The sequence below is a fragment of the Clinocottus analis genome, unplaced genomic scaffold, assembly GCF_023055335.1.
Source record: "Clinocottus analis isolate CAN_PGR_092001 unplaced genomic scaffold, fCliAna1.0.p SCAF_17, whole genome shotgun sequence".
Classification (NCBI taxonomy): Eukaryota; Metazoa; Chordata; class Actinopteri; order Perciformes; family Cottidae; genus Clinocottus; species Clinocottus analis.
The window spans coordinates 14,982,805-15,009,502 of record NW_027175898.1 but is presented as its reverse complement, the minus strand read 5'-3'; the positions used below and the strand labels follow the sequence as shown (position 1 = coordinate 15,009,502).

Below are 26,698 nucleotides of genomic sequence, written 5' to 3'. Positions count from 1 at the left end.
AAACACAACGTTTAATTGAATTGCTCAAAGCTGACTTTGCACACGGGCGGCTCCCAGTGGCAGCAGCTTGAAAGTCACGGCTGAGATATGAACCACACACTGAATCTTTATCATTTTCAAGCCGTCTGATCTGTAACGCCGCGACAAAAGCGGTAAAATCTCGAGGTTTTTTTTGCAGCTCTCGTATGAAACTCACGCGGTGACATTTCTTTCAGTTTGGCAAGGTGAGGACCATCACCACCAGGTCTAATTCCATCAAGCAGGGCAAGGACCAGCACTTCCCCGTGTACATGAACGAGAAGGAGGACATCCTCTGGTGCACTGAGATGGAGAGGTACGTAAAACGCAAAAAGCCGTCCGTCAGAACGAAACCCGCCGCCTCTTCTTTCAGCGATCGTAATCTCAGAACGACCTTCCCGTGTCTCCCTTCTGCCCGGCCGCCGGCTGATTGGCTGCGTTGGTTTTTTATTTTTCGGTGTCTGACCTGGTTTCCCCCGTCAGGATCTTTGGCTTCCCGGTCCACTACACGGACGTGTCCAACATGAGCCGGCTGGCGAGGCAGCGGCTCCTGGGACGGTCGTGGAGCGTCCCGGTGATCCGCCACCTGTTCGCGCCGCTCAAAGATTACTTCGCCTGTAACTGAGCAGCAGGAAGAAGAAGAAGAAGAAGAAGAAGAACAAGAAGAAGAAGAAGAAGAAAGAGGAAAACATTTAGGAACTACAACTGTACGTTGTGACGTAGAATTCAGAGCCTTCGATCCTCAAATTATACCCTTCGTATAATTTCGCGAGCGAAAACACGGGCGTAGATTTTCACATTATTTCTTGTGTTTGAATTGTAATTCTTATTCTATTTAATTTTGATATGTCATTTTTACCTTTTAGCAGTGTTATATCAAGTATTGTTGATTTGTTTGTGCGAGCTATACTTGAGACGATGCTTTCTTCTCACGACACTGAGACAGAAAAGTGCTAAACGTGGGTTTTTTTGGGGAAAAGCTCCCCCCGACGCAGACGTTGGAGCGCTCGGAGATACGTGAAATGTTTCTGCTGTGTGAGCGTAACTGTAACGTCAGGGAGGGGGCCGCCGCTTCCGCCGCCAGATTTCCCAACATGCAGTGCGGCCATGCTTCCAGCTACTGAGCCTCACAGGGATGTGAAGACGGGAAAGGCGGTTTCCCCCCCTCAGTGTCAGGAGAGCGGCGTCTCTAAGAAACCCAAAACACCAGATCACAAATACCTCTTTGTTTACAGTCTCTATACACAACTGAAGGTAATAAAGGTACTACTGTAATATGGTTACAACACCATGGTGCTTCAAAAGGTGACGTGGAAACATCATGCCAACTTCAGACAATGCGGCCGCTCGTCAAACGCGTCGTGCGCTTGATGTTAAGAAAGAAAAAACTATTCTCTTCTGTGTCAGACAGTGAAAGAAAATGCAAAAATAAATCTGCATTTCGCAGCTTTTATGCAGTTTGTGGTGCTCGTTTTTAAATCTCTCAGGCTCGCACGCCTTGATCTGCACAAAACGGAGAGTGGAGCCGCCAGCTGCTACCCGCTAGCTCCTAGCGGCTAGCTGCTAGCCGCGTCGGGCGATGATGTTTCCCGTCATTCAAAATACTTAAAGATCAATGTCTGTGAAACTATATTTTTGTTCTTCGGAGTTTCATCCTGACCAATGATATTACTGTACAACTGTTTTGAAGTCAGCGTGGTCGCTGCAAGGAGGCAACTTCCTCGTCAACTTCCACCTCTCTAAACTGAAAAACAAAACACAAAACTGTCAGGTGCAAATCCTCAACAATATGGTGCGGCTTCACAACGTTCTTCTACCTTTTTTTAAAATTTTATTTTATAGCAACTCTGTGCTGTTTTATCAACATTATAAAGCACTTTTATATGTATACTTTCTTTTGTTTCTTTCTTGATATTTAAAAAAAGAAATATTGGTTCTTGTGAATTGTTTTTTCTGTGTGTGTTTTTTGTGTTTTTGTTTCATGATGTGAACGGATCTACCCTCGTGTGATACTTTTTGTATACAGTAGGGCTGTGCCAATAGAAGTGAAATGATAGATTTTTGATATGTGAAACCCCAACGTTACAGTCGATGGATTGACATTTGTAAAACCCTCCTCCTCCTCCTCTTCCTCCGTCATCCAACAACGCAGCGATGCCGTGTGACGCCCCCCAGATTCAAAAGAATGTCAACTTCTTTTTAAGATTGTAAAATGCCAGACAGAGTTAGGGAACGACGTCGTGCGTTTGTATGATATTTTTGCCATTTCCCTGATAAATCGTCGTCGTCGACACATTTTTAAGTGCCGGTCCGAACCTCGGATCGCTTTCACAAACTCAAATTCTCTTGATTGTAAAACCTCCGAGATGAACGCGGAGGATTTAAGCAGCTGCAGTTTGTCGAAACGAAAAACTGACACGGCGCTCAAAGAGTACAACAACAACACAAAAGGGTAATAACAACAGATGTTATCGCTTGTCTATATCATATTTAAGATTTCTAAAATTTTAAATTTAATTTCTTAATGTAATTAATTTCTTAAGTGACCTTATCGCCATCATTTTTGTCCGCGCACACTCTGGTGCTTTGTGATACTTTAACCAGATGTTTCCCCCCTCCTGTAATACTTAACATCTCCTCGTGTTTTGTACATTTTGTACATAGTTTTTTTTTTTTTTCCGGTTGCTGTTTTCAATTGGTTTTCATCTTCTTTGTTTTTTGTTTTGTTTTTATATATATTACGTATGAGATGTACAAATATAATTCTTTGCTAATATATATCATCAAATTAGGACAAATCTTAGGTTTTAAAAAAATTCAAAAAAAAATAATCAAGTGAGAAATTTGATTCAAAACTTGCTTTGAGCATTTTAGATGTAGGGAGACTCCAAGTCCACTACTTCACTGTACTGATCTGTTTGTGTGGAGTGAATCCACGTTTTAATGTCACGTGATCTTGCGGACAGCTTTAAGACGAGCGCTCTTCACTGCACAGCCACACGGCGGCGCTACTCTGCTTCTGCTCCCTTTGTAAAGACGGCATTGTCGGCGTTTCTGATGGTGCTAAACATTTTTTTATCCAAAAACGGGAAAAAAAAATATATTTGATCGGAAAAGAGAAATAATCTTGACAATGACTGTTTTTTTGTTTTTTTTTTAAGTTCCGCAACAGAACTATTATTTCACTCATATAAATATATTAACAAAGGCATTTTAACTTTGTACTTGAAAAAATAAGGATAACAAATAATGAAAGGTTTCCTATATTGTTTTAGAGTAGAGATTTGCTGTAGTTGGTGCTTTTTCTGTGGGAAAAAATCGTGTGAGGAAAAAAAAAAAAGCGGTAATAACTTTTACTGTAGCATAACTGTATGCTTAATACGCGTCGCTTCTTAATCCTACATTCCATGCCGTAATATTCTCCATGTCTGTTTTTGAATTGATGTTTTTTCTTTTCTTTTTATATCGGAAACAACATTTGAGTTTTACTGTTTCGAGGCAGGTCAATAATTCTATATTCAGTGATGCTGTCGACGCTCTGTGTGACTTTTTTCTTTTCTGTCATGACTGTTTTTTACGGCTTTTCCCTGGAGACCAGTTCAGTTCGTACAGCAGATGTGTAGCAGTCATTCTCCACTTTGACCTCCCCACACTTCAGTTTAGTGTCCAGAGAGAAGATAGAGGCTCCGTGTGTACTTGTGCTGGAGAACACTTGAATAAATGTATTGTTTTTTTTGTGCAAAAAAAAGTCTGTCACCTTTTTTTTTTTTTTTTTTTTTAAATCATATTTAATAAATTGTACCTGACCTTTTAAACCGAACCTCTTGTGAAATGTGGTGTCCAGAATATCAAATATTGCTGTGTCATATTGAATATTCATTATTAGACAACTCGGTCACGTGGGGCCGGTGAGGGTTTGGGGGAAAATTTAAATAATCGATCATAAAAAACAAACAAATGCATGCTTTAAAATGTCAATATTAAGTGTTTTCTCATTATGACTTTTTATGTCATAATTAGCATGGCAGTAAGTGTATGATACCATCTCAAAACTACAATATAAGACTTCCTATAAGCTATAAAAACACTTTAAAAACTTTGCTTTGTATAAATTGACCTTCGTGTCTGTAACAGGCCGTTTCTAATACAACATTTTGACTTGTCATAGCAGAAAAGAGATTACTAATAACATAAAGAATGGCTCTTTTCTACACAAATAAGAAAACATCTTGTTAATATTATACATTAAAGTCTGAATTATGGTGAGAAAACCTGCATTTGATAAGGAAAACCTTTCATCAAGTGACACAAATGGGCTTCCACCTGTAAATATTATGGATGTTGGAGAATTATAAACATAATTAATATTAATCTGTTATGCTTCTATACGGAGCTCTTGTCTTCAGGCCTTTAAATAAATAAGGGTGTTGCCCTGCAGTTCCTTTCCTATCCGACCTTTCTGATCACAGTTTATGTGCTTGCACCCACATTTCATCCTAATGCCACACGCTCATAAATATATTATTTATCGGTGTTATGTTTCTTCTTCGGCTGCTAGCTGTTACAAACACGGTCGTGTAAGAGCAGTGAGCTGTGAGTTTATCCAACTGACGCTCAGAGACATTGAATCCATCATTACAAAGATGATGACACGTAAAAAAAATCTATTAAGCAGCCTCACTCTGCTCTTATCTTTACGCCACACCCCCCTTTTCCTGTGACAGTGGTACGGCCTCATCTCGGAGGACACGCCCCCACCTCAACGTCATTGGTGGCTTAAGCGACCAAGCCTTCGCTCCGCGCCGCTGATTGGCGCGTCACGCCGTCTCGCGGCTGGATGCTGCGGGCTGCAGCCAGTTCACCACGCAGACAGAGACCGGCGCCGGAAGCATGGAGATTACCCTACAAAATAAAAGCAGAGAATTGTGTCGAGAGAGAGAGAGAAAGAGAGAGAGAGAGAGAGAGAGATCCAGTATGTGCTTCTTGTCAAAATCCAATGGATAAAAAGAAAAGTAAAAAGAAATATATATTAAGAAAAGGAAAGAAACTCGAGTCGCAGAAATATTTGTATTTCATAAGCGGATATACAATGTGAACATATTTGTAAAGAGATGCCATTAAACATTTGAATGAATGAATATGTGCTTTATTTATACCCAAAGGGAAATGTGTCAGACGTAGCAGAAGTTTACAGACACAAAATAAAACATAAAACAACAGGGATAAAAGATATACAAAAATTAAAATAAAATAAAAATAGCTTGGATGAAGATATTTACAGCGTATTTAGGAAAATTCAACGTGTGTAAGTGAAATAAACAAAACACATACTGAGCCTGTTTGCACTTCTCAATTGTTTGTTTTTTAACACTTTATTCTACATTTCTACATACGCTCATGTATGACCACTTCCAAAAATAAATGTACGACACTTACATATTATATTAGTAGTCTACTTGGTCACCCAATGTAAGATTTAAGGTATTTATTAACAGATCCATGTTGTTTGTATAAAGCATGACTTTGATATTATGAATGTATTTATAGTATGAAGTAGGTGCAAAGGTTTTTCCTAATCTAATATTTGCAGTTTATGTATTTTGCACATATCTACTGGTAGTAACGTGCAAATTAGTGACTTTTTTTCGTATTTTATTTTGAAAGCCACAACCGGAGGTCTTACTTCTACTTTTCTTGCTGACTTGACGGGAGGATGATGCTGCGGTCTGCTGGTCCCGGACCGGCCAGGAAGGCATCCATCTGGTGTGTGCGCGTGTGAAGTGTGTGTCTGTGTGCGTAAAAGCGTGTGTGTGCGAGTGTGTGAGTGAGTGAGTGTCTCCTTGGGAAGTGCCATCCACGGATCGGGTTGCATTCTGTTCCTGGAAGAAAAATAAGCAGCGAGCCGAGTGAAGTGGAGCACCAGCAGAGACGGAGGTACGTGCACCCGGCATCGATGCTATTATTCGGACTCGTGAACTGTCGCGCCTCGGGGGGGAGAAATCCTCTCCTGGAAGCTGGAGACTTTGTCTCCACGGACAGACACGTTTGGGTGCCGCTGTGCATGCCACCTCAGGATCTCCACACACACACACACCCACACACACACACACACACACCCTGAAGTAGGACTACACCTCTGAACCTGGCAGGTGTGATCCTTCGTAGTGTGTGTGTGTGTATGTGTGTGTGTGTGTGGCCACAGACAGAGAGCTTTCCTCCGTCATGGAGGAGGGAGAGGAGGGACTGAGACGGCTGGCAGACCGGTTTCTAGGTCGCTTTATGAACACCGAGCAGCCGATTCACGCCGGATGGGGACCGGTTTCTTTGTGTCAAGTCGCACAAGTGGAAGTGTCATCAGTCTGCAGTGAAATCATGTCTTTATGCCGGAATACTATCGGCAATCGCGTTGGATTTGCAGTGGGGGATTTATGAATAGATTTAATTGAAGTCAAAATACATATACAGACAGTTAGAGATGTATAACCAGGGCCTGTAGCTGGATTATAGTACCACAAAACACACATGTAGTTCATATTGCTGCATATATTAAATCATTAAGCGCTTTTTTTTATTGTTGTTGTTTCATTCCATCTTTGTGCAAGTCTTAAAACATCTCTCATAAGCTCACCTGTTTTTATTATTGACACACTTCCTTGGTGCTGACTGGGCAATACGCCCTGTAGAAAATATAACAGTAATAACTTTATTATATCGCCTGTAGCTGCTTCCGGGTGTCGGAGGACTGAGTTTTACATCCTCACTCTCATCCTGCACATTGTCATCCAGCAGGTCTGGATGTGTAAAGAGGGTCCATGCAGTAAAGTTGCCGCACCCTCATACGCACGCACCCATGCACGCAATCACGCAGGATGGGCACACACACACACACACACACACACACACACACACACACACACACACACACACACACACACACACACACACACACACCCTTTCTCACACACACTCCATCACATCATTAGAGTGTAAAAGAAAAGGGAGGAGGAAGATCCTGGAGATGGATTCTTTGTTATTGTTGAATAGATCATATTTGATGATTAATGATCACAACCAGTTAACCAAATTATTTCGAGGAGATTTATTTTTCATTACTTTCCCTGTAATGTGGGGTTGTAATAATCAGTGGGACACAATAGAGTAGAGCAACCTTTGTGGTTTTGATTGTATCTGAACACAGAAGTGTAGACATACTGACCTGGAGCAGACACAAAGCATATTTTTTTGCTATTTTCCTAATGAATATCGACTTATTTATTCAATTCTGCAAATGTAATCATAAAGCGTGAGTGCTGTTTCAGTACATTTCTGCACACTGAATCAATTATTCCTTTTGTTTGTGGTCTAAAAGTATGTTTTAGACCACAAACTATTTGAATCTACTGGAGTCACAAATACTGCAATCAGTTTAACTCCTTATAATTAGAAACAATTCACAAATTTACAGAAATAATATCAAAGACGTGGCCTTCTTGTCTTCACTTCATGACCGTGAGCAGTTTAATTCAAACTGCAGAAGAAGTACAAGTGTAGTGATGTCGCAAGAACATAAAAAGCAGTCCTGAAAAGTAATAAATACATTGTGTAGTAACTCTATTACAATTTTCTACCCTAATATTCATCATGTAACTTCTTTTTTTTAAGGTACAGATCCCGTGGTTGGGAGGCAAATTTCCAAAAAAAGTAAAGTGATCCACTTGAACTTTCTTCGTTCCTATTTTTCAGCCTCTTCAATTCTTTCTGTCTCGTGTTGCGTTGAGTGAACGACGTCATAAGTGGCTTCGTGCCACTTTAGTCCTCTTAAAATAATGGCCTTATTGACCCGCGTCTGCCTTATTGTGATCCACATCTGGCCTCTAGCGTCTCTCCGTTCAGCGCTACGTCACCGTCCACTGAGACGTCGGCTCTCGGGCCGTGACTGACACAGTCGTGTAGCTGATGTCAGTCACAGCCTGACAGTCTGAGCCCAGGGCAGCACCGCTGGTACTCGTCTCTCCTCGACTTACTGCACTGCCTCAGGATGAGGTACTGTGAAAAAAGAGGAAAAAAGTACTGTAGCTGTCACTTTTTCTTGTGCTTTTTGAGTTTTAGTTGTTTTAGATTTAGTCAGGGTGCCACAGTTTTAGCAGCTGCTCCCAAAACCAGACACCAACACACCAACAGGGTTAATCCATCTTTTCCTCTCTTTTTCTTCCTCTCAGACCCATAGCCATGTCTTCCAGCTCAGCGACGACGCGGATCCTGATAAAGGGCGGCAAGGTGGTGAACGACGACTGCACCCAGGAGGCCGACGTCTACATCGAGAACGGCATCATCACGCAGGTGGGGAAGGAGCTGATGATCCCGGGCGGAGCCAAAGTCATCGACGCCTCGGGGAAACTGGTCCTCCCCGGGGGCATCGACACCAGCGTCCACCTGGAGGAGAGCTTCATGAACGCCACCACGGCGGACGACTTCTACAGCGGCACCAAGGTAACGTCCCGCTGGAAACGGAAAGAAAGAAGAAGAAGAAGAAGAAGAAGAAGAAGAAGAGGGTTTTGGGTTTGGAAGTAGGGCGACTTGCATTGTCCTAGTTGATGTCACAGTGTGTTTTTAAGTGGACGCATGACATAAGAAGTGTGTGTCTGCACGTTGAGATTCAGGTTTTCTTCTTCTAGTTTTTGTACTAAATTCTGCTTGACTCTCTTGGCTTTCTTTAGTGCTGCTTATGATCCCAAAATATGTCAGATGGAGATCAATGAAAGCTAATTTTAGCCAAACTAAAGAAGCTTACTTAGTTTGGTTTTGTTGAGATGAGACGAGTCTCTTAATGTTTTGGCCTCGAATATGTTGGTTATTATTTTGGACACAGCCACTTGCTGTCAAAGTAAAATGACAAAATTAGAACATTAACACTAAAACTGCAGTAAGATAGTAAGATGATATGAAATATGAAGCATTAAAGCACAGTGATAGAATACAAACAACATGTTAAAACCTATTTAAATGATTATAAAAACGACTGCGTTGCTTAAAAGTATGGTCAGTTATTCATCAGTGACATGTTTTTACAGCCGAGCCATTGATTGTGAGTTGATTAATTTATTGGTAAATGGACGGAAAGTTGCTTGTCAATCGTTTCAGTCTTTTTCAAAAGCAAAAATAGCTAAATTTATCAGGTTTTTAGATCTTCAATCTCTGAGTTTTCGACTGCCGGCTGGACTAATCACCTGAGACTCAGATCTGTGAACTCATCCTCAAATAGCCAGATGTCACAAATCCTGCTGCAAAATTGCAATATGTAACCACAAAAATCAGATCAACAGCAAACAGGACCCAGATAATCTCTTAAAAACTTGTATTTAAAAAAAAAGCAAAGAAGCTAAAGCTGCGAGCTAAAGTGCAAACTAGATGAACGCTCTTCAAGAACAAATGATAAATGTTGATCGTGCATCATTCAAGAAAACAATCAGTAGATTTATGAGATATAAAACTGCCCTACTTGGCAGATATAGTTGTATTTATTTATTCTCAGCAAGTTTCAGAAGGTTGCAGAGTCTGTGTTCCAGCAGCAGCATCACACGCAGATGATTTGGCGCTGCCGGCTGCCAGAAAGCGTGGGATGAAGTCATCATGGCGGCCCGATGGAGGTCTGGGATACCCCCGCTCTGCTTCAGGGCGCCATGATGACTCATCACTCCGGAGCACTTTGAGGTGATGGAGAGGGAGAGACGACGGAGGCCGGGTTTCATTTGTGCTAGTAGCTGAGCCGGTAGACGCCCGTGACAGACACTATTCTCCTCCCTCCTTCCTCCCTCCTTCCTCGCTCCCTCCTCCCTCCCTCCGCTGCTACCGCGCTCCAAAATAAGTCCGGAGACAAATGCAGATCAGTATCTGTTGCCATGGATATCGGGGGGCTGCCGAGAAGACTGCTGCGAAGCCTTTTCACTCGCTCCATTGTGCTCGGAGACAATGGTTCCCAGAGGCACGCCCCCCCCACCCCCCCCACCCCCCCCTCCTCCCCGCGCCCTCCTGTGGCCCCTCCCACCTACACACCACTCCACTCTCTAGGGTCAGCTGGCAGATGCTCGGTGAAGCATGCGCTTGTACACAAAACACACTCTGTCTCCACTTGTTGGGGGGTTAAAACATCTCAATTTGTGATGAGCAAGAAGTGCCGATACCGTAAAAACAAATCATATTATTGCGTTGCACAACATGCTGTGAGGGGCAGTGCATCCTTGTGTTTTAACTACTGAGGGATTTATATTCCCCTCAGCAATCATCTGCAAACAACCATAAAGAAAATCTGCATTAATGGCAATGAAGGCTTCTAGTTTTATTGTTGGAGCAAGAGATTACAGTCACATCAGCATTTATGGGCTCAATAAATCAATATATTCTACTTTATGCCTCGGTTTAATGGTCGTTTAACCTCAGTTCCTTTTGAATTGCTAAATTAAAATTGCGGCTTACACCCATGTCTGTCGTATAATACATGTGTGAAGACTAATAAAGGTTATTAAGTGTGTTTTTTTTACGACATGGAAGTTATCGCCACACTGACTGATGGAGAGCTTCGTCATGTGTATGTAACACACTCCTGCTGGACTGGCAGACACACAAGATGTCAGCAAGGAGTCAATACAACACAATAATAACAGCTTAATTACTTCATCTAAGTTAGGAAACTTGAGAGCTGTCGTTTCGTTTCCTTCCAGGCGGCTCTGGCCGGAGGGACAACAATGGTGTTCGGACACATTCTGCCAGAGAAGAATGAGTCTCTGCTGGACGCCTACGAGAAGTGCCGCAGCTCGGCCGACCCCAAAGCCTGCTGCGACTACGCGCTGCACGTGGGGGTTACGTGGTGGGGACCCAAGGTACTACGACACTGTGCCGGCCGCCCCACGTGATCCTTTTTTTCAGGATTATTTCTTTTCTATGGCAAAAAAGTTTAGTTCTTTCTTCTGCTGTAGCTTTGTTAGTGACTTCCTACAATTCCCAGAATGCTTTTTTTTGGTCTGCAGTGATCAGATGTTTACATATTCATTTCATCCATGCAGATGAGTGTGATGAAGAGCTAAACAAGAGTGTTTTTTTTGCAGGTTTGGTCCTAGTTGTGGCCGAGTTTCATTCTGGTTAATTTCTCTTCTTTTTCTGCGATGACTTTCTGACTGTGTGGTTGTTAAAAAGTGGTGCCGTTTGGTTTAAAACCCGGATGTTTGCATCACAATAGATATTTTAAACTGTTCTTATCCTCAATAATACAATAAATATGCCACCAAATAACAACAAGAACACAAAGCAGATGATCCGGATTCTTCTCTGCGCAAGGATTCGTGCTTCTTCGCTGGAGCTCACTTCCACTTTTTTTTTTGCACTTTCCCCGCAGGTGCGAGCTGAGATGGAGAAGCTGGTGAGGGAGGACGGCGTGAATTCCTTCCAGATGTTCATGGCCTATAAGGACATGTTCATGCTGAGGGACGGCGAGCTCTTCCAGGCCCTGCAGCACTGCAAGGACATCGGAGCGATCGCCAGAGTTCACGCCGAAAACGGGGAGCTGGTGGCCGAGGTCAGGGGCAACCATTTCACTCTCATCCTGTTTATTGTATATATTGTAGTGTGCACAACATGCATACAAGTATGCATACTTAATGGGAATATCCTGTGTTTTCCCAGGGGGCAAAAGAAACACTGGACCTGGGCATCAGTGGGCCCGAGGGGATTGAAATCAGCAGGCCTGAGGAGGTATTACACTCTTTACTTTACCTATATCCAGCCTCTTGTCACGAGTATTCTTATTATTTATGTGATGAATGAATCCAGTCTCCAGCGTAGCGTCTCACTGTGTCGCTGTGTCTCTGTGCAGTTGGAAGCGGAGGCGACCCACAGGGCCATCACCATCGCAAACAGGGTGAGCGAGATCGAATGAAGAAGAAGAAGCATAGATATGTGAAAAGACACGATTTGGTTATCTTACTGTGTTTATTACATGCTGTGAATGTGTGTGTGTGTTTTCTGTTAGGCCCACTGCCCGATCTACCTGGTCAACGTCTCCAGCATGTCTGCAGGAGACGTAGTCGCTACAGCCAAGATGCAGGGTGAGGCCTGTTATCTGTTGGGAAGCAAGGAATATGAATCAAAGAAATAATAACTTGTATTACGTTACAGGAAATTCACTTTTGAAACTGTGATTTTTCGCAATTATGCAAAAAGGAAACTCCTTTAAACTCACTCACCTGAAGGGATTGATGGAAGATTCTTCATGCACTGCACCAGTGGACCATGTCCACATATTCATACTTTTTTGGAGGAAGTGGAACAGTATATGTCAAGAATACTGCATTTTAGTATTCATTTATCTCTCTAGATATGTATAAAAGTTAACTCTACTTCCTGAAAACCTTTATTATTGCAGGTAAACACTTCCCTTAGTGTGAACATTTATTGTGTTCAATACCAAAGGGACTACGCTGCCTAAACTCTTATGTAAATAACTCCCAACCCATCAACTTTCATCTTTTTTCTTAGATTATTTTCTCTGCTTTCCAATTTCTCTGATTCATTTAAAATTATACTAATTTTTTTAAATAGTCACTTGTATGTTTTAGTCTGAAACAAGTCCTGCTTTGCTTGCTTCATCCTGTAATCTCTGCCCCTTTCCATTGAATCCAGTGTTCATCCGTACTGTACTGTCTCCCCGCAGGTAAAGTGGTCCACGGGGAAACCACCACGGCCCACGCCGTGCTGAACGGCATGCAGTACTACCATCAGGACTGGGCCCACGCCGCCGCCCACGTGACCGTGCCCCCTCTCCGCCTGGACCCCAACACTCCCAACTACCTGATGAGCCTGCTGGGGAAGTGAGCGAGGGTCAAAACACACGATCACACCCGCACATCTGAAATGTATCGGCGGCGCGGTGGCGGTGGCGCTCGCGGTAACACGCGGTAAACCTTTCCATCCCCTTTTCTCTTCCGGCTGCAGCGACACTCTGAACGTCGTGGGGTCCGACCACCGTCCCTTCACCATCAAGCAGAGAGCCATGGGCAAGGACGACTTCACCAAGATCCCCCACGGGCTCCCTGGCATCCAGGATCGCATGAGCGTCATCTGGGAGAAGGGAGTGGTATGTGTGGCTCTTTTGTTCCTGTATGGCCGCCAGAGAAGCTCCTCAAACCTCCTTTAACTTCAAAAATAAATAAAACACAGATGGTAGAGGCGCAAAAAACATCTGCAGCTGGTGCATCAGTTGTTTCAGGAAGATGTTGTGATGTGGGAAGTTGTTTTTTTTTAAGGTTACAAGCATAAATGTGAGGGAGAGGTAACGCAAATCCTTCCTTCCTGCTGCTGTCAGGCTGCACAACAAGCTGAGCTGAACACAAAAACACGTCAACTGGTGCAATATAAATACATTTTGTATACATTACACTCTGTCTGTATATATAATGTTGATATTGTGGATTCTTTACTGTTTTTATTCCCTTTTTTTACTGTTTATTTACATTACTTGTGGGCACTTTATCTGCTGCTGTCACCCTGCAATTTCCCCACTGCGGGACTAATAAAGGATTATCTAATCTTATCTTCTTTTATGAATCGTGTCTTTGTTCCAATGCGCAGATCGGAGGGAAGATGGATGAGAATCGCTTCGTTGCGGTGACGAGCTCAAACGCGGCCAAGATCTACAACCTGTACCCCCGGAAGGGGAGGATCATCCCGGGAGCAGATGCTGACGTGGTGGTCTGGGACCCCGAGGGATCCAAGTATGAAGCTCCATCCCTTCCCCCTTTTCCTCCACCAGCGCGCCTCACCGCAGCTTTCATCTCGATTCCCCCGAAGCCGATTAGCTTTTTTGCCGGCTTTAACTGGGTCGACTTCATGTTTTTTTTCCTCCCCTTCCCATCTCTTCTTCTGCAGGACCATTTCTGTAAACAACCAGGTGCAGGGAGGCGACGTGAACCTGTACGAAGGTCTGCGCTGTCACGGCGTGCCCCTGGTCACCATCAGCCGCGGCCGTCTGGTCTATGAGAACGGCATCTTCGCCTGTGCCGAGGGCTCTGGGAAGTTCTGCCCCCTGAGGACATTCCCAGATTACCTCTACAAGAAGATGGTTCAGAGGGAGAAGGTATCCGACAGGAGTGTCTTCACTTCTTTCCTTCCTTTGTTCCTTCTTCGTTTCCTTCTTTGCTTCTCCCTCATTTATTTCTTTACCTTTTTCCTTCCTTTCCTTCATTTCTTACCTCTTATGTTACCGTATTTTCTGTCATTCCCCCTCTTTATCCTCCTTCTATCGCTCCTTTCTTTCTCTCCTGTCTTCCTTCCTTCCTTCTTTCCTTTGTTCCTTCTTCATTTCCTTATTTGCTTCTCCCTCATTAAGTTCTTTCCTTCTTTTCTTTCCTGTTTTCTGTTCCCGTATTCCTTTAATTTTCTTCCCCCCCTTACCCTCCTTCTTTCTCTCCTGCCTTCCTTCTTTCCTTCCTTTCTTCCTTCTTCATTTCCTTCTTTACTTCTCCCTCATCTATTTCTTTACCTTTTTCCTTCCTTTCCTCTTAGGTTCCATTTATTTTCTTTTTCCCTGCTATCTCTTTTTTATCCTTTCTTTCTCTCCTGCCTTCCTTCCTCCTTTCACGTTTCCTTCTTTCTTACTCCCTTATTTCCTTCTCTCCATCCTTCTGACTTTCTGCTTCTATTCATTCATTTCATTGCCTTCGTTTTTGTTACCCTCTCATATTTTCTATTCCTTCCTCCCTCGCTCCTCCTTCATACGCCTCCTTCTCTCCTCCGCCCTCCTCCATTCGCTCTAATTGTCAGTATATATAAATAGACTTCGATGAGCCTGAAGGAGAAGTCCACAAAGCACAACGCGTCCGTCCAACAAAGGAAACTGGACCTTTTGCTTTGCAGACTGCGTCCCCCATCTTGGTTCAAATATCGTGCAACGATTGTATTTTTTATTTGGCGATTAAAGATAAAAATTTGACCCTGACGTGATTTGAACACGCAACCTTCTGATCTGGAGTCAGACGCGCTACCGTTGCGCCACAGAGTCAGTGATAAAAAGTTGTTGTGGAGAAAAGCTGTAGGCTCAGTCGCACAAAGCGCCTCATTGTTGACATTGAGTTTTACAGTCTGGCTGGAGGGCAACAAAGTTGCTATCTTTGTTTGTCAAAAGAGTTTCCAGTACTCTGTTCAGCTGCTGGCGTACTTCTGCTACTTCAAAACCTTTTTTTTTTACCATGGAATCGTTTAAATTCAGCTGTTTTAGTGTTCATGAATGTGTATTCATTTGTAATTGTAATATATATACATGTCCATGTGTGTTGACCTCCCAGTGCCAGGCTGTGAAGGCTGTCGAGCGGGAGCCCTACACAGGGGAAGTCTCAGCGGTGCTCAACTTAGGAAAGAGGGAATTGGGGGTTTCAGATCTGGAGACTCCGACGCGCCCGTGCACCCGGCACGGAGGACTGAGGGACCTCCAGGAGTCCAGCTTCAGCCTGTCTGGTGAGTCAGTCAGATATCAGTGGACATTTCTATTTCATTCTCTTTCACATGGTGACATTAAAAAAAAGAGGGAGTAGTTCTTAGATCTGCTTTCTTTCATCCACTGGTTAATGGAGTTTTTGGTGAAACTTGGAGAGAGAAATGCTGTATTTTGTCAATTCATTTGCAATTTTTAAAACGTGCACTACCTGGCCTCACGAGGGCGCCGTAGTTCAAAACCCTTTAAGGGCTTTTATTGCTTTAGCGAAACCAAGATGTCCAAGGCTTTAGTATTTTTATGTCTAAATTCGATTGATTTGACAGTAAAGAGCTGACAACACATTTGAATGTATTGAAATGTACTTACATTTCTGAGAGCGATTCAATAGATAATTATAAAACACATACGGATGAAAACAGCCTTACGTAACATAATAACATACACTGCGTATACACAGATGCAGACAGCTTGCTCGCCCTCTCCCACCCACGTCCACAGCTGTTGTATAAGAAAACAAAGATAACAAATCACAAGCAGATTGATTGAACACCCGAATTAAAAGCATAAACAGCTGGATTCATGATGAGAAAATAGATAGGAAATAAGGGAAGAGATGGGGACTGGCATATACTTTAAAGTGTTTATGGAAGTACACATGTAGGTAAGCCAATGAGGAATCCTTACTAATATATCAGGCATCAAATGTACAATTTGTTGTTGCCTTGGGATTTATTTTGCAGTGTACAACCATTCTTCAAGCAACTAAAAAGCCGGATTATATACCGTACATTTGTTTCTCTACACCCAAAAGCTTGCCAGTATTCATACACGCTTTGAGCAGCATTTAAAAAGTATCTTTTGAAGTACACGCCGTTGCTTGAATCCGCCTGAAACTCAACATGAGCTGCTTGTAGGGAGCCCTTTAGAAGAAAAATGTGATTGAGCTGCTCATAAATACGACTACAGGACCCAGCGGTTCCTTGTGTTTCACTGTTTGACCTCGTGCACACGTTGGCGTGCAGGTGCCCAGATCGATGACAAGATCCCAAAGAGATCCTCGGCCAGGATCCTCGCTCCTCCCGGAGGGAGATCCAGCGGGATCTGGTAACCAATCAGACGGCGCTCTTGTGAAGCAGAAGATCGACAGATCGACACCCCACCCCGCCCCCGAAGGGAAACATATGGCCGAGCAAGACGACCTGTTTTTCTTTTCTTCCTGGAAGCCTAGAATACGTTGTGTGGGTTTATGGAGTCATGTTTTTATTTTGAACTCGGCACAGTTACGTAGGAGTGTAAGACGTTAAAACTGTATAACATTTGCTGTAATAACATGGGCGTATGTATCAAGGGAAACTATTGCTAAGTGGGTATAGCCACCAGGATTTCGGTCAAATGTTAACCCAAATATAAGCAGCAAATAAAAGATGGCTGGCCAATGAACTACTTTGGCTGTTGGGTCACGTTAGGAGGAACATTCTTACTGATCTTACTGTTTTTAGGATTAGGAAGGTGAGTCGTGGTTTTTATGATGCGATTGTGTTACCTCACTGTAAAATACAATTTTGCACTTGTATCATGTACTATTTAGATGCCTTTTTACATGATTTAATGTCACAAATATCACAAATGTCTTTTTAAACGCGAGCCATGGAGAAAGGAATGTGATGAGTTATTCGCAGGGTGCGGGGGCGTGACATTAAATATGTCAGTTATAAAAATAAAAAAAAAATCCGATGATGAAAAATATCATATCGCAAGCTAACCTTTTGTATACGTTTGATTATTTATTATTTATATTGTGTGCTGTTTCCCGTCGACGCTCCCGTGTTAGAATCGTCTCCTGAGTGAGAACGAGGACTTTTGTTTCCGGTTGCTCGTCGTTGTCAGATTAGCATTTTTCCGATCATGTTTACAGCCTTGCAGCAGAATAGACTTCTGTTCCACGCCCACCAAAATGTGAATGAACCTACGCTGTGTGTGCTGTGCATGGTCGCATAGCTACAACCATAATACTGTAATCGGGGCATTCTTTCTGATCATATCCAGTTTAGTTTTTTTTCCACAGAGAGCAAAAAGTCTCACCCAAACTGCCTTTTTCTCACCTGAGAACACTGACACCCACAAACACACAAGTCTCACACAACATGCTTAACACACAAGCAATTTGGAGAAGGTGAAATGATCCTCTGCAAGCGTTCAACAGTCGATTAATGCCATTTCATGAGGGGATCGAATGCCTTCACACTGTAAAAAGCTCTGTGAAAGCATCATAACAGGAGGGCATGCTTGCTAGAGAAAAGCACTGATACTACTACTACTGTATTTTCTATTGTTTGTTTTTAGCTCCATCATTTTCCTTGTGAATACTTGTCTTAGTCATTGATTTTGTCGTGTTTTTTTTGTCAATGCACACAAGATTTTTTAACATGTTCAGACTCAAGTTATGTTCAGAAGACCATTACGTGACAGTACAAGTCCCACATCATTGTTTGGTTGAGTTTTTTTTTTTTTTTCGGGGACCAATTTCACTTCTAGAAGCTCCAGTGCGTCTCGTTGCGTCTTCCTCCTCCCAAATGTCCACTGGTGCTGAACAATGTGTCGTCACATTGACTTCCTTTATCCCTTGTTTTCTTCTTGCAGCTCTTTATCACATGATTTGAGTGCAAATAAACCACAATGAAATCTCCAAACGCAATACTGTGTCTGATTACATGACCTGTGGGGGGAAGTGAGAACAGTTATGTACTTTATACTTCTACTTTACCACATTTCAGGATGAAATATTGTACTTTTTAGTTCACTACATTCCTTTAACAGATATACTAAGTTACATCTAAACCTGCAAGCTTTTACTTGTGATGAGACTATTTTTACAATGTTCAAGTTAATCGATTAGTTCAACAGAGAAATCATCTAAACTATTTTGATAGTAGATTCATTCTTTCAAAACTCAGATATGAGGATTTTCTGCATTCTTCTGTTTTATGTCATTATAAACCTATAAACTATCTTGGGTTGTGTACTGTCGGATGAACATTAGGCATCTGAAAATGTCCTTTTAGGGTTCAATACATTTGTTTTGATGGATCTTTACCATTTTATGACATTTATGACATCGATCAATAACTGTTTTGTCATCCTGCATGCACAATGAAATGATGCTTTGTAATAAAACACTTCACACGTTTACAAGGAATAAATAAGGCATAAATGAGTTAAAGTTAATAAATATGAAGCACAAAGTACAATAACATAACCGATGAAGTATTATACATCATTGGTTTTGTTATTGTACTTTTATAAAGGTAAATAAAGGTCAAACACAGCCGAAGAGTGAGCAAAACATCAGCGGCATCAACAAAAATCCAGTAAAAGTGCAGTATGATGAATAAGGAGCCATGTGTTCTCTGTTTTGAATGACGTGTGTAAGTAAATATTGCATGTGCTCTGCACACGAGTGAACCTAAGGATGAATTAATCATGAAAAAGTATTCTTACTTATAGTCCTCACGGTTGCATAGGCCCTTTTACTTCAATCGAGGAACTAAACACTTCCTCACACAACATTTTTGCTTCAATCCAGCAGGATATAACTCATTTATGTGCAGCCTGCTGGCCTCAGTTTGAAAAAAAACCCCTCAGTCACCACCAGCAGGCCCACCCGGACGCATCATGTGTCTCCTCGCCGGAACGGGCCAAAGTCCTATTTATAATGAACCCCCTTTTTTTTTAAAACAGCGTGGAGTCGTGCGCATGCGCAGTGGCAGCCGGATTGTTGCAGCCCCAGACAGGGCGGCCCGTTACCAAGCAGTGCGCCGCGCAGGGTCTGACACCGACGACAGCGACGGGCATCGACATAAGGACCGCTGGCAGCGCGATACCAACACAGACGCTCCTGAATACAGTGAGTACCGACCCCACTGCCTCGCGCGAGCTTTGTTTTGCCCCCCCCCCGCCGCCGCCCGCCTCCATGTGTGTGTGTGTGTGTGTGCGCGCGTGGCAACGGGTTTGCGTGGAGGTGGGTGTTAACGGGGGGAGAGCTCGTGCTTTATTCCCACGCAGTGAGGCTATTTCCCGTGCACTGACAGTCCGGAGTTATCCGGGAGGCCTGTAGAGGGGGCCGCTTGGAGAGCAGCACCAGCGTTGCGGGTTTTTTCCTCTTTTTTTTTTTTTTTTTTTCTGCACCCAGCAAAATTTATTGTTCTCAGCTCGAGCTTGAATTGTCACACCCCCCCTTCGCCCATTTGTTTTGTTACACTTAGGGTGGAGGGGGTTTGTTCACAGCGGGTTTTTTTTTTTTTTTTTTTTTGCTGCAGTCATTATTTGGATCTTTCTCGAAGGCCCCGAATAGATTTGACTCCCCTTTTTTTTCCCACGCGGTACAATAATCCATAATGTATCCGTGATTACACGCGCTGCGAGGCGCGTTCATGTGGCTGAACCCGCATTGGAGGTTTTTCGTCCGATAAATGGTCTCATTGTTTGGTGCTATGTGGTTTATTATCATGCCATTGTAAGCTAGCCGAGCCCCACGAGAGACTGCTGCACGCCCGCCGAGAGCGCGTGCATTCACAATATTATCATTGTTATATCGCCACAAATATCTGCTTACGCTGCGAGAAAAGCAGATCCACTTGTTTTTTTTAAATATATATATATATATGACGTGTAAAATGCGCAGAAGTGCTGTGATATCTATCAGGCGGTGACCTGCAGACACCGGGACACTTTGAAGCAACATTTCACACGTGCATTGATGCTTTATAGACGTGCGTGTGTTGCATGTGGACTGCAGGGGACGTCAAGGTGTTGCAGGCCATATTTTGACACCACCAGTTTTTTGCAAGGGGGTGAGGGAGGGGAGGCAAAGTGAGCACAGAGAAGGCTGCAGCTGCCAGATGTGCAAAGCTGCTCACAAACATCAGGGTATTTCTGTTTAATCTGGGAAGGATTATGCTCTCAACACGTCTGTAGATTAAATCTGAAAGTAAAGATGCTGTTTACGGTCAGAAATCAAGTGCGTTGGCCTCCAAAGTCAGGCCGGGTCCACCAGAGGGTTCTGGACAAACCCGAGACCTGTAATCATAGAGGACAAGAATACAACTACCACTCAGAACCTTGGGACATAATGGAAAACAAATGTTTGAACCCTTTAAAAAATAAGATTTAAAAAAAGAGCTTGGGTTGCAGTTGGGAACATGATGGCATTGCATGATATGTGGGAAAGTTGATATAGATATATTAAGATCTTATGCAGCCGACATCGCAAATCTAGGACGATTACATCAAGAAGTGGGTCAGTTTCGTCAATAAATCAATAATTATTATTATATTATTAAGTGGTTTGGGAAAGTAAACATCCCAATGCGTTTCTCTTGGTGAGGATCTGTTGTTTTTCTGCGTCTCACTTGATAGAAAATCAATGATTTCTGGGTTTTGGACCCTTTGATCAGACAAAACAAGTCGCTGACGACATGTAGGAAACTTCCAGAGTCAGCAGCTCTCTGCACGTCGTGACATTTGGTCAATAAATCGGCAAATTAATCTAAAAAATAAAACACGTTTGTTAATTGCAGCCCTAAATGAGTCTGGGATGAGGGTGGGACTTCGTGGAAAGATGGATGTGATAAGAACAACCAGCGTCAACCTATTTACATTCTGTGCTTCATCAAAAACAGATGAAGTAATCTCACTTTCCCCGTTGTGCGTTCCAGGTTTGGGATGGCAGTGAATGTGTACGCCACATCGGTGTCCATTGACAACCTCAGCCGACATGACATGCTGGCGTGGGTCAACGATTCTTTGCAGCTCACCTACACTAAGATTGAACAGCTCTGCTCAGGTAAGCCCAGAGAGTTCAAACGCACACCAGACGACAGAAAAAAAGAAACTAAATTGTCGTGTCTTTGTGTGTTTTCTTTGTGTCTTCTTCTTCCAGGAGCCACATATTGCCAGTTCATGGACATGTTGTTTCCCGGCTGCATCCTTCTGAAGAAGGTCAAATTTCAAGCCAAGCTGGAGCATGAATCCATACACAACTTCAAACTCCTTCAGGCAGCTTTTAAAAGGATGAGCATTGACAAAGTCAGAATACTTCTTTTACACACTTTTACTCACCTTTAAGATGTGGAAGCAGCATTAAAAAGTGGGTCGTTGATGCGTTTCCTGTTTCCCGTCCTCCAGATAATTCCCGTAGAAAAGCTGGTAAAAGGGAAGTTCCAGGACAACTTTGAATTCGTGCAGTGGTTCAAGAAGTTCTTCGACGCCAACTACGACGGGAAGGAGTACGACCCTTTACTATCCAGACAGGGGCAGGACGTGGCCCCCGCCCCCAACCCAGGTGATCACTTTATCCACAAACCAAAGAGAAACACAGGTAAACCAAACAGTTTTCGCCTCTGCTGCACGGTCTTGCTGAGCTGAGCTTTTTTTTTTTTTTTTGGGGATGGCTCAAAAAAAAAAAGCGCTCCCTGCAAAGCAAAGTGGTGTGAGCAGCACGACCTCACAGACTGAACCCGCTGTGTTCCTCCCAGATCCATCCTCCCCCCCCTCCTCCCGCCCCTCTCCGCAACTCGGCATTCACAAAGCAACATGACACGAGCGAGGAAGGTGCGACCCGAGGTCACTGGCGGGCAAAAAACACCACATGCAAAAAAAACGGCCATCTAATTCTAATTGATCATCGTTCAGCGGTGCCGGGAAGAACCGTCAGAAATCTGTCGATGCAACGCCGGCGCAGCTCCATCTCTCTCTCTCGGACAGCCGGGCGTGTAAAACCCGAGAAACTCCAGCCTCATTCTTACTAACAGGAGTTGCCTGAGCAGCCTTGCTATGTCTCTGTGAAAGCTTTTTTTTTCCGCTTGTAAAATCACGGCGAACAATCTCGATGTGTGCCGTGAGCCTGCTTTGTGACTTTGTCACAGGTGAGCAGTGTGGTTGTACTTTTTTTTTTTTTAACAGTTTCAAAACTGTGATAATGCGTGTTGGCATGTTTTGAGTTTAACGCCTCTGCTGAAGCACTTTTTTCCAGATTTTGACCCAAATAAGTCTGGCATTCAACCATTTTTTATTCCGAATTTGGCTTTTTTTCTAAATCCGGCAATCAAAATTTGTCTCTTTTAAAAATCAGTTGTGTTGTTAAAGGAATTTGAAATCCTTTCACAAAAAAATGGCATATCATAGGCACAACATTATGCTAAAAGCTGATGACATCAGCTCTCTATAATGTGCTATATCCATCGCTAAAGTTGCTACAGCGCCAACATAAACGCAGCAAATGCATCTCAACTCAAATGATTCACATCTCTGATCATCATTATCATCATGCGACTCCTTCCAGGACCACAGAGGACGTCTCCAACAGTTCCCAAAAACATGCCGACACCACAGCGGGTCCAACACAACACGCCGGCGATGAGGAAGAATCCGTCTTTGTCCAGAAACGGAGGCAGCGACGCTGAGATCATGGAGCTAAATCAACAGGTAGACAAACAAAGAGTGCTCTCACACCGCACGTCATCAATCTGACAACTGTTCAGTGTCACGCCGAAGGGTTCACACGCCATCACAAAGATAATATCGTAGTAAAAGCATGTGTGAATGATAGCTACACTTAAATGTCTCCAGTGAAAATAGCCTCTCGCCTTTGTGTGTGTTCACAAACTTCATATTCCTGACGTTTAAATGTTCCTTTTCTAAGTTGATGGAGTTGAAGTTGACCGTGGACGGACTAGAGAAGGAGAGAGACTTCTACTTCAGCAAACTACGGGACGTCGAGCTGATCTGCCAGGAGCACGAGAGTGAAAACAACACCGTCCTCAGCAGTATAATCAACATTCTCTACGCGACAGAGGTATCGGTCCTTCGTCAGCGTCACAGGCCCGGCTGCACTGCAGCATCTCCATCTGCATGTGCTTCACTCAGTTACTAGAGAGTCAGCTCCATGTTCCTAAATTTAGAAAATGCAACCTTTGGATATAAAGTTACTGAACAGCTCATGTGGCTTCAGATGAGATTGTTGATTTAAAGAAAAAAGAAGAGAGAAAAAGTATTATTTATTCAATATTTCTGTGTTCAGACGCCTTAAACAAACATTATTTTCCATAAATCCTAGAGAATAAGGATCGGATGATCACTAGATCATCGATTAATCCAATATCTATAAAGAGGGACATTGGTTATCTGTTTGAATGTCCTCTTCAATCAATGAATAATAACTTTCCCCCTGTTCCTCAGGATGGCTTTGCACCGCCGGAGGACGAGGAGCTCGATGAACAAGCTCACCTGGACCAGGATGAATACTGAGCACTTCATTCTCCCTCCCGCCCCCCTCCCCCAACCTCTCATCCTCCTTTTTCGCCCTCATATATTTTCTACTCTTTTCTGCACGCGCTCTATAAATACTCACCATTATCCCTCCCCTCCCTCCTCCCTCCGCCGTTTCTTTTCTTTCTCATATGTATATCTGTTCGTAAACCTTCCCCCCATCCGCCCCTCTGGCTGTCTCCACACTATACACAACTAGTCTGCATCATCATCTGCTGCCCCCCCCCCCCCTCTCTGCCTCCACTTACAACAGTAACAATAACAGTAACGTACGACACATCCCAGTTATTTCAGCATGAGCAACGGAGAAAAAGAAGAAAAAAAAAAACAGTGTGGCGGAGGTTGTTGAAGGCAAACAGTGAGTTTTAAGTCTGTAAATATTGCCGACGTTGCGATCTCCGAGAGAACGACGTCTTCGCTCGTTATGGAGTTATTTATTTGATTAACTTTGGGGCGCCGTGGCGCTTCTAGTCGAGCGCTGCTCCAACGTGCCATCGGGACACTCCCAGAGCGACTAAAACTGTAACAAAAGTGACTTTTTTTTAATAACAATTTCCTATTTATTTAACTTATATTTAATTTAGAGTAACTTCCTGTAGCAAAAATCGGTGCAAAAACCTACTGAAGGTGGATTGAAAGCGGAGGCCATGTTTGTTTGTTTGTTTCAGTCGTGGTTTGCGCTCGAGTTAGCGTCAAGCTTTTTATTTTCTGTTTACGACGGGTTCACGGCATGTAGAAACGCTGAAGGAAATTCTTTGTCTCGCTTTAAGGCGTAAGATCGGTGCTCTGTGGTTATTCATTAGCGATCGGCAACATATCTGAGCATGAGAATGTTACACATTGACTGTGAATGAGTGATATTTTGTATATGTACTTTGTGTGGAGATTTTGTCTGATGTCGCACGATCCCGGTTTAATTGCCGATATATCTTTTAGGCCGACATGCAGAAGTTTGAAATTTAGAGGTGGAAAGCCACCTGCAGACTGACAACATGATTAGAGATTGTAGCAGTAATAATGTCTTATTCTAAAATATTTTAAAAAAGGAGCCTGACACTGAATTAATACATTTTGTTTTTCACACGACAGGGTTTGTTATGTTGTTCCCGCTAACCATTCTGTGTTTAGACTTTTTATTTGCTGTTAAGGGTTGCCCAGGGTATATGAGTTGTAGTTTGGAAGAAAGTCAGTCGAAAGAAAATCACTGACTATTTGACTTTGTCATCATAAGCGGTCAGTTAAACGTAGGAAGTCTCCTTGGTCTTCCCCGGCTTTTTTTTACTCGCAAACTGGCTGAAGTCTGCTCTGAAACTTGCATTCATCGACCATGTAAACATCGACTGAACACGCTCATCTTTTGAGTTTTGAATAAATAAACGGTTGTGAAATAAATGGTGTTGGTTTATTTTATTTCAATAAGCATGGATTTGTAATGCAAGCTCACATCGGCCACATACTCACTTCATGAAACCCTACAAAGGAAAGGGTTAGCTAACTTTATATGTCTATGTAAATCTATGACAAACTATACTATACAAGCCTGCCATCTCTTCGGGTTTGCAGAGTTTAGACGTTAATCCTGTCAAGTTATGGGGTCGCACCCCGTCATTTAATTACAATAAAGTCAAATATTGAACTTAATACTTAGATATCGACGGTTTCCAAACAATGTTGTAGGAGGAAACCTTTTTCAACAGCATTATCTGACGATAAGCGGCTTTCTTTTGCTCTGAAGCTCTCCCTGTGTCCATACCGGGGGATTAGCTCAGATGGTAGAGCGCTCGCTTAGCATGCGAGAGGTAGCGGGATCGATGCCCGCATCCTCCAAATCTTTTTCAGCTATGAAACTGCCCATGGATACATATCTGTACAACAAAAACCGTATACTTTTAATCGATCGTTGTCGTTTGTTAACTCTGGCGTGGTAACGCTGAAAGCGTAAGATAATTAACCTTCCGCGTTAAAGTTTATATTTACGCACAAGGAAAACGCTTGTGCGTAAAACCCATGTTTATAAAGTTTGCCCGAATTCAATGCGTTACTATGCTGAAAAAATGGCCGTATTCCGATTCATTACACGCTAAATGTATACAGGACTGTATGTTGAGCTGGTGGAATATCACACTAGTGACGCGGGAATGAACCAGTTGGTCCCATCGAGGACCAGCAGGTGACGACACAACACCACGTTTATGTTGGAGCTGCTGCGAGAGGAGTCCTGGAAGTTGCACCACAGAATTTAAATTAAATTCAGTTTATTTTGTACAGCCCAGCAGAATCACAAGTTACAAATTTGCCTTAAAGCCGAGGGCTTTATTATCTGTACAAGAACCTTCCTCAGAAACACGTAAATTCACTCACACGTTAAATAGCATTTTATGTATATATATTTTTCTTCATAGATTTTTATAAAAATTAATTTCCGACTGCCAATCAACCGCGGAGGGATACCAAGAAAGACCAGTGGGGACTAGTTGACTTGTTGATTACATTTTAACCCCAAAGGAACACAAAGCCTAACCCCTGCACCCCAATATAATAGCATTTATTCACTTGAAAGACTGAGAATTAAGAAGTAAAGTAAGTAAGTGAATCAATTATCTTGTTTGTTTGTTTGTTTCTCTATCCACTCTGCTGCTGTAATCCTGCAAAATCCCCTGCCGTGGGAGTAATACAGGATTATTTTATAAGTAAATGTGTTAAAGCTCTTTAAAAAAAGAGAAAAAAAAAATCGGAGAGCTTGTATACATGTAAACAGATGACCGGACAGATTATTTTAAGATTAGAAACACTTTATTCACAAATTCAAAAGTCAGACAAAATACTGCACACTGTTGACAAACTGCTAAATTCACAATAAATCAGCACAAAAGG

At 42.8% G+C, this 26,698-nt stretch overlaps 3 protein-coding genes and 2 non-coding genes across 10 annotated transcripts in view; 4 read left to right on the top strand and 1 right to left on the bottom strand.

Moving 5' to 3' along the window:
- LOC137787416 (DNA (cytosine-5)-methyltransferase 3A-like) overlaps nt 1–3,833 on the top strand; it is a 35,916-nt gene extending 32,083 nt beyond the window's left edge. For all 4 annotated transcript variants that reach the window (XM_068579834.1, XM_068579833.1, XM_068579832.1 and 1 more), the window contains 2 exons: nt 216–334; nt 502–3,833. In XM_068579834.1, the coding sequence (XP_068435935.1) occupies nt 216–334; nt 502–643 (261 nt within the window). In that variant the 3' untranslated portion in view covers nt 644–3,833. The remainder of the gene's footprint in view (nt 1–215; nt 335–501) is intronic.
- A 1,919-nt stretch (nt 3,834–5,752) lies between these two features.
- On the top strand, nt 5,753–18,189 carry dpysl5a (dihydropyrimidinase like 5a). Of its 2 annotated transcripts, none has more exons than XM_068580299.1 (13): nt 5,753–5,952; nt 8,238–8,508; nt 10,737–10,895; nt 11,408–11,587; nt 11,695–11,763; nt 11,885–11,929; nt 12,041–12,116; nt 12,722–12,878; nt 13,003–13,144; nt 13,639–13,781; nt 13,936–14,143; nt 15,351–15,519; nt 16,522–18,189. In XM_068580299.1, exons 2-13 carry the CDS (start codon nt 8,248–8,250, stop codon nt 16,605–16,607), a joined length of 1,695 nt encoding a protein of 564 aa, XP_068436400.1. In that variant the 5' UTR covers nt 5,753–5,952; nt 8,238–8,247; the 3' UTR covers nt 16,608–18,189. The 2 variants fall into 2 exon arrangements, with proteins under 2 accessions (XP_068436400.1, XP_068436399.1); XM_068580298.1 differs by lacking the exon at nt 5,753–5,952 and adding an exon at nt 7,977–8,061.
- Nucleotides 14,996–15,067, bottom strand: trnaw-cca (transfer RNA tryptophan (anticodon CCA)). Its single transcript has one exon. It is a non-coding gene; the product is annotated as a tRNA-Trp (tRNA).
- A 1,084-nt stretch (nt 18,190–19,273) lies between the features above and the next one.
- On the top strand, nt 19,274–25,216 carry mapre3a (microtubule-associated protein, RP/EB family, member 3a). 2 transcript variants are annotated; one of them, XM_068580723.1, is made up of 7 exons: nt 19,274–19,403; nt 21,214–21,341; nt 21,438–21,583; nt 21,683–21,839; nt 22,839–22,981; nt 23,199–23,351; nt 23,735–25,216. In XM_068580723.1, exons 2-7 carry the CDS (start codon nt 21,221–21,223, stop codon nt 23,801–23,803), a joined length of 789 nt encoding a protein of 262 aa, XP_068436824.1. In that variant the 5' UTR covers nt 19,274–19,403; nt 21,214–21,220; the 3' UTR covers nt 23,804–25,216. The 2 variants fall into 2 exon arrangements, with proteins under 2 accessions (XP_068436824.1, XP_068436823.1); XM_068580722.1 differs by having other exon boundaries at nt 21,683–21,875.
- Nucleotides 25,217–25,578: 362 nt separating this feature from the next.
- On the top strand, nt 25,579–25,651 carry trnaa-agc (transfer RNA alanine (anticodon AGC)). Its single transcript has one exon. It is a non-coding gene; the product is annotated as a tRNA-Ala (tRNA).
- Nucleotides 25,652–26,698: the final 1,047 nt, after the last annotated feature.

Coding starts and splice junctions, on each gene's coding strand:
- dpysl5a (XM_068580298.1), top strand. Junction 10,896..11,407: donor TTACGTGGTGGGGACCCAAG/GTACTACGACAC, acceptor CTTTCCCCGCAG/GTGCGAGCTGAGATGGAGAA. Junction 14,144..15,350: donor AGATGGTTCAGAGGGAGAAG/GTATCCGACAGG, acceptor TTGACCTCCCAG/TGCCAGGCTGTGAAGGCTGT.
- mapre3a (XM_068580722.1), top strand. CDS start 21,221: ATGGCAGTGAATGTGTACGCCACATCGGTGTCCATTGACAACCTCAGC. Junction 21,584..21,682: donor AAAGGATGAGCATTGACAAA/GTCAGAATACTT, acceptor CCCGTCCTCCAG/ATAATTCCCGTAGAAAAGCT. Junction 21,876..22,838: donor CAAACCAAAGAGAAACACAG/GTAAACCAAACA, acceptor GACTCCTTCCAG/GACCACAGAGGACGTCTCCA.